The sequence below is a fragment of the Mesocricetus auratus genome, unplaced genomic scaffold, assembly GCF_017639785.1.
Source record: "Mesocricetus auratus isolate SY011 unplaced genomic scaffold, BCM_Maur_2.0 Super-Scaffold_100031, whole genome shotgun sequence".
Classification (NCBI taxonomy): domain Eukaryota; kingdom Metazoa; phylum Chordata; class Mammalia; order Rodentia; family Cricetidae; genus Mesocricetus; species Mesocricetus auratus.
Window position 1 is genome coordinate 8,649,145 of NW_024429212.1, and position 12,397 is coordinate 8,661,541.

Genomic DNA, 12,397 nt, shown 5'->3' on the forward strand with positions numbered 1-12,397 from the left:
ACTCTGCCTCCTTCGTTTGCACCTGCCATTAGGTTAAAGTAGCCAAAAAGCCCCTCTGAGTTCAGCTTCGAGGTGAGGTGACCCATTCTGATACAAGACTGCTCACATCTAACAGTCTGGGGTTATGAGACCTTGCCCAGCTACTCCAGGCAGGGCCAGACCTCCAGCAGGTGGGTTTAGTATTATAAAGCTTTTGAATAACTTAGAAACAATAATGTGTATGTTGGCAAAGAATCTGGGAGGAGCCTTGCACTACTGGTGTGCATGTGTAGATACTTTCTCAGCTCAAGTTACTTTTTAAAAACACAGTGCAAACGACAGGATCTGTATCTTGAAGTTTACTGCAAAATTTAAAATAATTTTCATAACTACTTAGTCTCATGTTCAGCCCATCAGACACTTCACAATGTTCAACAGTATAGTGGGTTGGTTTCTACCTTTTTCCACACACAAAATGGCAAACCACACCTATGTGGTGTGTGTGTGTGTGTGTGTGTGTGTGTGTGTGTGTGTGTGATGTCTTCAGTGAAAATTCATTACATTAATGAACAAGCAGGAAGACAGCACTATCAGAGAAGGAGGGGGGTGAGACTGTGGAAGAAACAGTCAAAAGGGAATATTGGGATTCGGGGTTAAAGTTACAGGTTTCAGGATAAATTTGTTACCTTTAGGACATTATCTATACATATGTACATCATCTACATGTATATATGAGATTTCTGAGTTCTGAATATGCGTAACCAAAATACTACCACAGAAATAAGAGCTCATGCAACCCCTAGCCTTGGCATTTTTTGTTGCCAGTTCTTCAGCAGAACTAATTGCTGACTCAACATTGGCAATGAGGACCATGATCACTGGAGAGGTTTTTTGGAAGGCCAGTTGTCAGCAAGCGCTCAGAGTCGGTGAACCTATCAAGAAGAGGTGGGTGTTGGCAGGATTAGGATCTGATGGGCAGTCCTTATCCTATTAACACAGGGCTCATTAATAAACGGGAAAGAGGCTGTTAGAGTAGAATCCCACTGCTGATGGGAAACCCTCGCCCCACAGCCCTTAGAGAAAAAGCTTGACTTAGGCAACAATGATGACTCCTTGCAAAACCATGGGTTGGAATTTTTAGGGGACAGAATTTTTCCACAGTCTTGCAGTCCTTTTTCAATGATTACTAACCAACAACAAAGAAAAGGTAGCCAGGAGAAACCAAAGATGCCTTATCCTGGCAGAGAAGGTGAACCAGGGATAAACCAGACCATCACCTCCCAGAACCCAGTGAATGAAGCATCCTTCACCTCTGCGGGATTCCAGCTTCCAACGCAAGGAAACACCGAGTGACTCTGAACTCGGGCTCACAGCCTGCAGCTTTTCAGATTTTAGACACTGCTAAGAGGAGTTCTAAGAAGTTGGAACATTGCCTAAGAGTAAAAGTGATGAAAAAGAAATGGCCCTTAACTGGGAGAAAACCAGTAGAAAAGACTTTTGTGGCAGAAGGGCAAAGGTGCATACAGGTGCTGCTCACTGTGGGTGCGGCATCAATGTGCAAACATCTGACAACTCACTGAGTTCATGGAAGATGAATTTTCATGTCCAGGAAGTACACAGAGGTGTTTAGACATGTAGGGAGAGGAGAATGTTCCAGAAAACACAAGAAGAGATAGAAGGACAGGTGAGGACAGAAACAAAATCTTCATCTGTGTACAGAAAATTTGGGAATTCTAATCTTTTAAAACCTTTAAGTTTAAAAGTTTTTTCTTAAGTGCCTCAAGATAATAATGTAAACAATAGGCATAAAGTACCACCCATTTAAAGATATATAAATTGAATAATTATAATTGAACAATTATATGTAATTGAACAATTATATGTATTTAAAAGTATGTGTGTGTGTATGTGTGTGTGTGTGTGTGTGAGAGAGAGAGAGAGAGAGAGAGAGAGAGAGAGAGAGAGAGAGAGAGAGAGAGAGGGAGAGGACCCATATATAAATGATAAAAATACCATTCTTCTAATAGGGGTGAAATGCCTTAAACAATTTAAAACACTACACATCAATAAGAGCCACAACATATATTTTTTTGCCCCCATTTCTGTCTTTTCTCTAAGTCACACGATCAGACTGCATGAATAAGACCAGGGACTGGTATCTTTCTGCCACAGTCGAGGGCCGCATGAGACATCTCCTCAGCTCCTGGCCACAGCTGTGTGAGCTCAAGCAGAAAGCAGACACTCGGGCAGGCAGGATGCCTGCCCTGTGCCTCTCAGAGGGGGGTTAGTGAATCTCTGGGAAGAGGCAGTTTTATTTACTTGTACTTTAAGGCTCAGATGAGGAGGATGCCCTTACCTCACCGGAAGGTAGACCACTAACATCCTCAAAAGCAGGCCCCTCGCCCTTCCTGGAAGACAGACCCTCCATCTTCCCCAAAATTAAATCTCCAACTTCCTCAGTTGGGCTTCCTACTGCAAAGAGGACTGCACTTGAGGGCATTGCTCATCAGCTGGATGTCCCTATTATTACTTTTCCATGGCATAGTAACGTTCTGCAGATTCACATGACGCTATTACAGCCAGGCTTCTTTTGCCGGCATGATGGCCAAGTGTAGCCACCTCTTGTGCCCGTACACACATTGCTCTAGGTGCGACGCTGTGTGTCTTTGCATGGCCTAGAGCTACTTACTGTCCTGTTGTGCCAGCAGAGCTGGCTAACTGCAAAGGTCTGACACACCTTCTGGGCCCTCCACGGAAAGCACCCACTGCTGCACATATGAATCACAAATATGCCGGAGCATATTGTAAATTCAGTCCTCCTGCTGAGAGCTAAGCAACAGTTACCCATGTTTTCTTAGAACCAAATTAACTTGTTAACAAAAGAAAAAAATGTTTAAAGCGACGCTGCAACTATAAACGGCACACTTGTCGTGGGTATAGGTAACTGTTTATTGTAGAAATTGCTCACAAGAGAAAAAGTAAGCAACCCAGATGAGTTGAGTAGTTTTCCGCCACCGAACTGGAAGCTGAAAGGGCGTGTGCTCTGTTGTTCAGTCTTTTATTCCTTCCTCCATGCACGCCCCTAGCCACGCCCAAAAGTGGGCCTGGCTAGTGCGTAGTTCCCCCACCCTGTCTCTAGTAATGCCCAAAATGGGTGTGGTTAGCGGCGTGGTTCCACCCTTTCGTTACCACATCCGTAAGCGTCTTTAGAGCGCCAAGTGGCTAATAGTGGAGCCCTAAGTTTCCCTCTACATTAAAGTAGAGGCACTCTATAAGACGAGCAAGATTAAAACATCCCCAGCCATCATTTTCTCATTCTATGTACATATGTGTTCTACTATTGCAAAATACCCAAATGAAACAGAGCATTGTGATAATGTCATCTTTAGCAATGGCATTCGCCCTAAATAAGTTTGGAAGCCACTTTCATCGTCATTCGCCTCCACAGACATGCCGTTTGATGTTCATGCACTGGCACAGTAAAGGTGTTTTACTCGCCTGCCTGCTGCGAGTCAAATTCGGGTTTCTACGGAACTTCAAATCAGGCTGTAATCAGTGTACAGTGTGGCAACATGCTCATTATCCCGAACACTGGAGAGTAAATGATGCTCCTGTTGCCCTTTAGGTGATAGCACATTTTACAGGAAATCACCCTGAGATCAAGAAATAAGTGTGGGGAGAAAATCAACTTACTTTTCATTACAAACAGGAGGTTCTGGGAAAGAGTGTCTTTATTTCTTTCAACTGCTCCATCAATTTCGTACATTACCTGTAATGAGACAAAAAAAGAGCAAAATTCCTTAAGGCTAAAAGGTGACTGTGAAAAAAAATCCTTTAAAACACTCACACACACACACACACACACACACACACACACACACACACACACACACACGCTTGATGTAGTTGGGTCTTTAAAGGTCCCTGCAAGAAACACCTTCAGGTTTCAAAGTCCGCAGGCATGATTGTGGTCAGATACTAGAATATAGTGATGCATATTGTAAGGGTAAAGCTGGCCCCGTTGCCCATGCCCACAACAGTGTGAGTTGGGTACCATGAGACATTTCACTGGACAGATGTCGTTAACTATCAGCTGCTTCACCTACTCCAGAGAGGCCTTTCTCAGCAGGGCTGGTCATTACAGATGGGACCCTTGTCAGAAACTGGAAATGTGTGTGTGCATGCATGCATGCATATATTTTACACAGTGGACAGGGTTGTTGAACATGCCATAGTGCAAAACCCCTGGGCATGGTAAAGGATCACTCAACCCACAATGAATATGGGTGTAAACCTGTCTGGATTAGAACCTTGTTTATCTATTCTTCCTGTGTTAGGGAGGTCAGCCCAGTGACACCACACGAGACAGGCCACTCATCTTTACAAACATCTGGGTCTTTGTTGAGCTCCTTTAATGTCCCCAAGTTTCCATTTAAAATTTTCAGAATGGTGGTAGGTACCATCCTGTGTAACTAAGTCTGTGACAGGATGCATGGGAACTTCTTTGCAGACTGTCCAAAAGTTAGACAGAAAGTTTTACGTGCTGACTCAGCATTAGACCAGACCACAGAATTTGGTTGTCACTTCTTCAACCCATTTTTAGAAAATTAATGGCAGCTGAGCTACTTTCTCCTGGCATAGCCTCCGAAGTCTCTGAGAAATCGGTGCTGCTTTGGGCTTGCTTCCCAGGCTCCCTAAGCGCCCTTCCGGATAGATACCCATGACGCTCTGCTCTTGTGACGACTGTGTCCACACTCCCCTCCCCCAGCATCCCTCTCCCTGGCTTCACACGTTCCCCGTGCAGTGCAGACACTTGGCAGTATTCCAACACCAGGTATCTAAAGCACAGCCCTCATCTCTGCCAGCCTACGGCATCTTCTCTCTCTCGGAACCTGCCCCTGTCCCTCCTCGTGTCCCTCAGTCCCTCCAGAGCTCTGAGATGGCTGCTTCACTCAGCTTCTCTCTGGTCCGGAATCCCAGGCTGCCCACAGGAGCTAGCACTGGAATGCTTCCACATTCCTGAGAGTGACAGCAGGGGCAGGGCAGCCCTGGTCTTGCTGTAAGGAGGCACCCTCTCTGCCCACCACCTCAGGCTGAGGTTTCAGAACAGACCCTTTGGCTAAGAGTTTCCCCGGGTCACCTCTTGATGATATTACATCACGGTACACCCAGGAACTGTCAGAAATACTTTTCCTGGTCTTCAAGTTCCCAGCAATATGTCTGACTTCACTCGTTCTCAGTAGCTGACAGTACGTCTTGCTTTCAGAGAAAAGCTAAGACTCTCACTTGGAAACATCTCTGGACTCTTATTTCCTTTCCAAATCACTCTTCATTTTATCTTCTGAACACTAATAAGGTGGAGAGTGCGGTATGACCAGAATGGCCTCCCTCCCCTTAGACTTGTCCCTGCCTTCTGACAGTGACTAAAGCCCCTGCGTTTGTTGCCTCAGTTCCTATATTTTTATGCTTACTAATTCATATGAGTAAAAAGTACGGTTACTTATTATTATAAAAAATAAAGACCAAAAGGTTATCTCTGTCTTCTGCCAACCCCACTGTTAGACAGGGATGTCCTTTATACAGAATCCCCAGGACTCTGGTGCACAGGCCTCTTTATTATGTGGTTCTAGTTTATAATACTAGTCAGTTTTCTGCCTGAGAATCCAATGATTCCAAATGTAACACACACCACACACACACACACACACACACACACACACACACATACACACCAAGACTAGACTGACTTTTTTTGTAAACACCTTTATTTTCTTTCTTGTCTCTGTCATTGACTTATATCATGCTGTCTTCTTCTAACCTCCATGATGAAATTGCTACCAGGTACCTAAGCAGTGCCTGCCTGTTAGTTGACCAGCTCACTCTCCATAGCAACTAGCCTTGTCCACTGGGCATTTGATGACTCTAGTGAAACTGACAAGTGGCTTTGCTACATTGCAACTGAGAATAAGATGCCACAGCATGGTCATTCTTAAGATTATACAGGTGAGTGTTTTGCCATCATGAGGTCATGGGATCTGGGAATTTTTCATGCATGATGCCCTGCTTTATAGAACTAGAGTCAAGGCTGGTGGTCTCTACCAAAACTGAAGCTCACAGTTGCCCTAATGTAAATTCTACTGGCTACCTTCCCTAGAAAAACATACCACACACACACACACACACACACACACACACACACACACACACACCAGCATTCAATGATGTTTTGGTATTTATAGGTAGGAAGCATAAAGAATGTGGCTAGAAGAATTCATCTTACAGCAAGCACTTTTGCATAGAACACTACATCATCTTGCAGGCAAGCTTACCTACTTATGCTGTACAGAATAAATTTATGAAGCCTTTAAGTCCTCTTCCAGGAGGATAAATCACATTCTATGAAGTTCTCCAGTTGTAAAACTTCTGACCCAACTCCTAAGAAATGGATGAATCCAGTACTGACAAGATTTGAGTTAGCAAACACTGGACACTACCACAGCCAATGCAGTAACACAAGTGACCTAGCTGTTTCTTACAATTGGCAGGCATGGATTCTTCAAACTCGGATTCAAATAATTTTTCTAATCATAAATCTGAAACCAAGTATTTTATCTGGCATCCACAGAATAATTTAGTGGAAAATTATGTTAGACACAGTCATTCATACCTGAGGCAGCACAACCACCTGTTATTTAGGGGGGGGGGGGGATAGCTTCTATGTATTTTGCAAAGGGCATGCACAATACATGCATACATATGTAATGTGAGCATAAATGCAGACACACAAAACATGTGTTAAAATGCATCCTTTAAAGCTAAAACACAACCAGACTCCAAGTTTGGTTTCTTAATGAAGACGATTCCATCTAGTGAGTTTGCCACTAGCATTGCAAACTCGATTTAATATGGCATGGATCTTGCTATCATGAGCACTCAGCAGTGAGACTGCCCGAGCAGGGCCTGAAATTTACAAAGAACAAAGAAGACAGAAAGGAATGCAGGAAAGGAGGGACACGAGGGTAGGACAGGGGTCAGTTGGCGAGGAGGGGGCTGGCCGTAGTGGGGAGGATTAAAGGGGTGATAGAGGCGAATGTGACCACGGGCCCCGTGTTCAAGACGATACTGTCAAAAATAAAAGTCTGAATACAAGGTGCCCATCCACGACCACTTTTGTAGCATGAATAGTATCTTGCTGCCTTTTAAATATTACAACTTACGACTTTAAATTTAGGATACCTTGAGTCCCATGATTTTGTAAAGGATAATATAGGTAAATTCTATGTGTCTCTAACCAAGATCCTATGATATAATCAAAAATGGGAAATTGATCAATGCACAGAGACTACCGAGTATTTACATGAGCATGGGGACCTATGTGTTCAGAATTTCTTTTGATACACCCCCTCCAATAGCTCAGTCCATTAGTATGCCTATTCTTGGTTCTTTGTTCGGTGGATTCCTCTGCCCTCTGCTGCTGTCTTGAATGCAAATCTCTGAAATGCCCTGTGAAGTGCATTCAGCCGTTTCTTCCAACTTCACTCATTACACACATCATTATAGCTACTTTAGTTGCTGAACCTGTCCTTGCACATTTTACAGTAACGTGGCCGACGCTTCTATATCAACAAAAATGTGTTCTGATACAAGGTCTCATTAATTCATGTTCCGTCTGCTTCTGCCTCCTTAGTACGTTGTGACTTTGTTCACCTGGGAGGTGGACCACACTGGTCACTCCTAAGCTGACCACTCACTGTCTTCTGTCCATGAACATGGTATGCCTCTCCTGTTTGGACTCCGGCTTCTTCCACAACCATTTTGTGCTTTTCAGTTCACTCTTCCTATATATGTTTTATGAGACTTTCGCACACCTGTGTATTTTATTGCATTCTGAGTTATTATGAATGTCATCACGCCTAATTTCTGCCTCCATTTACTGACACGAACATACAACAAACTTTTACTTTTTTCTTGCATCTTTTTAAAAATTCCTTAATTGTTAGAACATGAGCGCTCTATTTGCAACATCTCTGCCCCTCCCTCTCCCCTCTACGCTCCAATTCTTCCCATGTTCCTCCCCGCACACTCTCTCTCAACTTGGTAGCCTACCCTTCTTTGTTATTGTTATGTTGGATGTCCTGGCTGATCTTCTTATTTCTTTGTGGTTTTCTTTCTTTTAGTGGATTGCTTGCGATTTTATCCACTGTGTATAAGTAGGGATGGGTGAGGTTTTCTTTTTCTTTCCATCTGTCAGGCTTTTGTTTCCCTTCGTTAGATTCACTAGAACCTCCAAGGAACACTGTGCAGCAGAGTGATGACAGCCAGCATCTTCGCTAGCCTCTTGATCTCGGGTGCAAAGCACCCAGTTTCCACGGTTACATACAGCATTAGCAATGGGGTTCCTTGGATGCTTTTTCTTGGGGTGAACCATCTCCTCCAGTGTGGATTATATATGATGTTAGCAATGGACCATTCTGCTGTGGGTACTCTTTCTTGGGGCAACACCATCTCCTCCACAGATGTCTTCCTAGAATGTCAATTGCTGTATGCTGAATTTTATTGAATGCTTTTTCTGCATTCATCAATACAATGACATGATTTTTCTCCTTTAGGTTATTAGTATTCTGGATTACCTTGAATGGTTTTCAAATATTGAAAATACTTACATTTTTGGAGAGTATTAACTGACCATAGTAAATATATTTACTACAAATTGCTGAATTCAGCTTACTATAGTTTTTGAATGTCTATCCAATTCTGTTCTTGAGGGAGAGTTTCCTGGTGTATGTGTGTTCTAGCTTTAGTCTGTTTTTGAGGTCAGGGCAATGTTAGCTTTGTAAAAGAAATCAGAAAGCATTCTGTCTTACATTTTTCTGGATCAGACTACATGGAGTTGGTACTAATTTTCTTTTAAGCATTTGGTAGAATTCTCCAGTTAAGCCATCTGTAAGAAAGAGATTTCTTTTTTGGGAATTTTGAATTTTCAAATTCCTTTCCTTGACTGGTCTGCTGAGACGGTCTGCTCCACCGGGGTGAGCTGAGGTAGCCGAGCTCTCTGAGGAACCAGTCCGTTTTAACCTAACCATCAAACTATGTGGATTCACGGTGTTCCCTTTTCATCTTCTAGACGCTACCAGGGTTAGAGGTACTTTTCTGTCTTATTCCTGATACTGCTATTTATATCCTTTTATGATCAACCTTACTAGAAGCATTTCATTTTTATCTATGTGTTCAAAGGACTATTGCTTTTTTTTTAAACATTTGATTATTTTCCATTATGTACAGAAGTGTGTATCTCTGCTTATGAGTGCAGGAGCTTGCAGAGAACAGAGGCATTGGATGCTCTAGAGGAGCTATAGAGGCTTGTGAGCCAGCTCACTTGGATGCTGGGAACTGAATCGTCTGGAAGAGAAGCAAGTGTTCTCAACTGTGCAGCCATTCCCCCAGCAGCCAGTTGCTTACTTCGGATAATTTTTATTCTACGTCTTTTGTTTAATTTTTCATACAATCTATTTTGATCATGGTTTTTTCCATTCTTCCAACTCCTCCCTGATCCTTTCCACCTTCCCCACACCTAACTTCATGATCTTTTTTGTCTCTTTCTCAAAAAACAAAACAAGAAACAAAAAACAAGATGAGCATTTGATGTTTTCATTAGCCATTCCTTCTATGTTGAGTGTTAGCATGCTGCTGTGCTTTCATTTTCAGCCAGCCATATATACACACAGTGATGTTCTCCATGTATGAATTCTCATGTGTGTATGTGTATATGCATAGAAGTTACATGCACATACACACAGATTCTCTCCAGAGTCTCCTCTGTCACTGTAGCATTGTATGGAATCTAGGGGTGCTGTTTAGTGGCAGGGTGTCTAGGGGTAATGTTTAGTGGTGGGGTATCTAGTGGTACTGTTTAGTGACAGAGTATCTAGGGGTACTGTTTAGTGACAGAGTATCCAGGGGTACTGTTTAGTGGCAGGGTACATAAGGTTATTGGTTAGTGGCAGGGTATATAGGGCTATTGTTTAGTGGTGGGGTATCTAGGGGGTAATGTTTAGTGATAGGGTATGTTCTTTAATGTCAGGTTATCTAGGGGGTACTGCTTGGTGGAAGGGTATCTAGGGGGTGATGTTTAGTGGCAGGATATCTAGGGGATAGTGTTTAGTGGTAGGGTACCTAGGGGGTAATGTTTAGTGGTGGGGTATCTAGGGGATAGTGTTTAGTGGTAGGGTATCTAGGGTGTGTTCTTTAGTGGTAGGGTATCTAGGGGGGGTGTTTAGTGCTAGGGTATCTAGGGTGTGTTCTTTAGTGGCAGGGTACCTGGGGTTAATGTTTAGTGGTGGGGTATCTAGGGAGTGCTGTTTAGTGGTGGGGTATCTAGGGGATAGTGTTAGTGGTAGGGTATCTAGGGTGGTGGTGTTTGGTGGTAGGGTATCTAGGGTGTGTTCTTTAGTGGTAGGGTATCTAGGGGCACATTTTACCCTCCTACTATCTGTAGGCCTTCCTTTCATCCTTTTCTAGCTCGTTGTCAGTTGAATTCTGTCACAGTGAGTGAACCTCCTCTCTAGCCCTCCCATGCTTTAGAATTGGCTGCGTTTTGGGTTGGGGTCCAGCAAGTAATGTACACCCAGTCATTTCTCCAGCTCTGAGAAAAATGGGAGCCATGCCTCAGGCAGCCCAAGTGTCCTGCAGGCTGCTGGTCCTTGTTATACAGTTATTCTCAACGTCATAGGGGAGGGCGAGCTGAGCCTTCCACTTAGCCTTCTGTCCCCGATCTTCCTCTGACATCTCTGAGTCGGGAGGCAGGTGCAGCCTCACTACCATGCATGGCAGCATCAGCCTCCTTTCCTCGGGCCTCTTCAGTACTTCAGTGGTGCTGGGTACCCTCCTCCTGGCCCCTGTCAGCTGCTACCCCAGGCTGCCTGTCCAACAGGACGATTCACGTTGTCGTTAAATTTTGTCAGCCGCAAGTCACTTACAACTTTATGAAAGAAATGTGTCAAAACAGAACAAATTTCCCAGGAAGGCATCAGTCACTGTGACTCACCAAGAGTGTTGTCACTGGCAAGAGTGGCCATCATCCCAAGGCAACACATTCCCACGGAAAAGACAGGATGTGAAGTTGCAGGGAGTCCACGGGGACCTTGAGGACCCGGGAGCTTCTGCAGGTCAGGCCACTGTGTTCCAGACAGAGTAAAAGCTGGCAGCCTCAAAGCCCAGTGAAATGGGCAGGTTTCTATGCAGGTAAAAATCTATCATAGAAACCACCCATAGCTTAGCAACTGGTTGTCAGGGGAACAGAAAACCATCTGTTCTCACTACGGCAGCACCCACCTGGGGCAGCAGAGAACAGGTTTTAGGCAGGAGACTTTCCTGGGCCATTAAGACAGCTGTTCTGCCCAGGGAGGGCTCTGTTCCTATGGTTTATTACTTGGGAGACAAAGGGAGAGATGGGGGGAAAGCAAAAGAGAGAGACCAGGTTAATTCCCTCATTTCTCCCACCGTCCTCCTGTAATGGGTCCTCCAGTCTCCCTTATTGCTTCCTCCTAAAGCCGGAAAGATAGGCTTCATGCTGTGAGCAGCAGCACCTCTCATGCATATAATAGAGAAATTTATATGCACGCAGCCCAGAACAAAAATTTTCAAGGAAAACGTCATGTATTCAGGAAATCTCTTTGGAATGATTCTGCTCAATAAAATTACTCAAAAGAAAACTTAGCATTCTGCTTCTATATAGCTGTGAGCAGTAGTCACTAAAGCCCGCTGTGACAGTGCCAGGCAGAGGGTCGGGCAGCAGCCAGGGAGCCACTAGAGCAAGCTGTTTAGTTGGACACACTCACTATAATACTCCCGCACCGCAATAAATACAATTAAAAGAGACTATGTGAGCCACACACAAACAGCAGCATGGTATGGGAGTCTTACCATGGCTGAGAATCACAGCTCATCAAGCTGCCCAGTTTCCTGTCTCCACAATGAAAACAGAAGTCACAAAACACTGGGGCACGTGCATTTCCCTCCCAAGTGACGGCTACCAAGCTTGAGCTTGGCTCATCCCCAAGGCAACAGGAATGTAAGCCATGGCTCCGTCTGCTCCCACAGGTATATTTCCCTGAGTTAAAGTTAGGAGCATCTGGCTGCCATCCTTTGGTGAAGAAGTTTGGGCCAGGGTCTGCTTGTACCAGTTGCCTCCTGGGCCTGCGTCAACCCTGGGACCAGGGGGAGAGGGGTGCGAAGGTCAGGGGAGGACCCAACCCTAAGTGCCAACTGTGCGGCTGCTACAGTCAGTGTTTCTGAAAATAGGGCCTCCAGATTTTCCACCAGCCGAAAGTCTTCATGTATATTTATTCATGGGAAGGCAAATCCTCTAGATCCCACCCAAACTCCACAGTCACTGCTTCTAGGAGGCAGGCCAGGAACA

The 12,397-nt window shown here is 44.4% G+C and overlaps 1 protein-coding gene across 2 annotated transcripts in view; it reads right to left on the minus strand.

The window, feature by feature from the left end:
* Myo16 (myosin XVI) overlaps window positions 1-12,397 on the minus strand; it is a 422,801-nt gene that overhangs the window by 119,253 nt on the left and 291,151 nt on the right. For both annotated transcript variants that reach the window (XM_040733405.1, XM_040733404.1), the window contains exon 24: window positions 3,673-3,748. In XM_040733405.1, coding sequence (XP_040589339.1) covers window positions 3,673-3,748 — 76 coding nt within the window. The remainder of the gene's footprint in view (window positions 1-3,672; window positions 3,749-12,397) is intronic.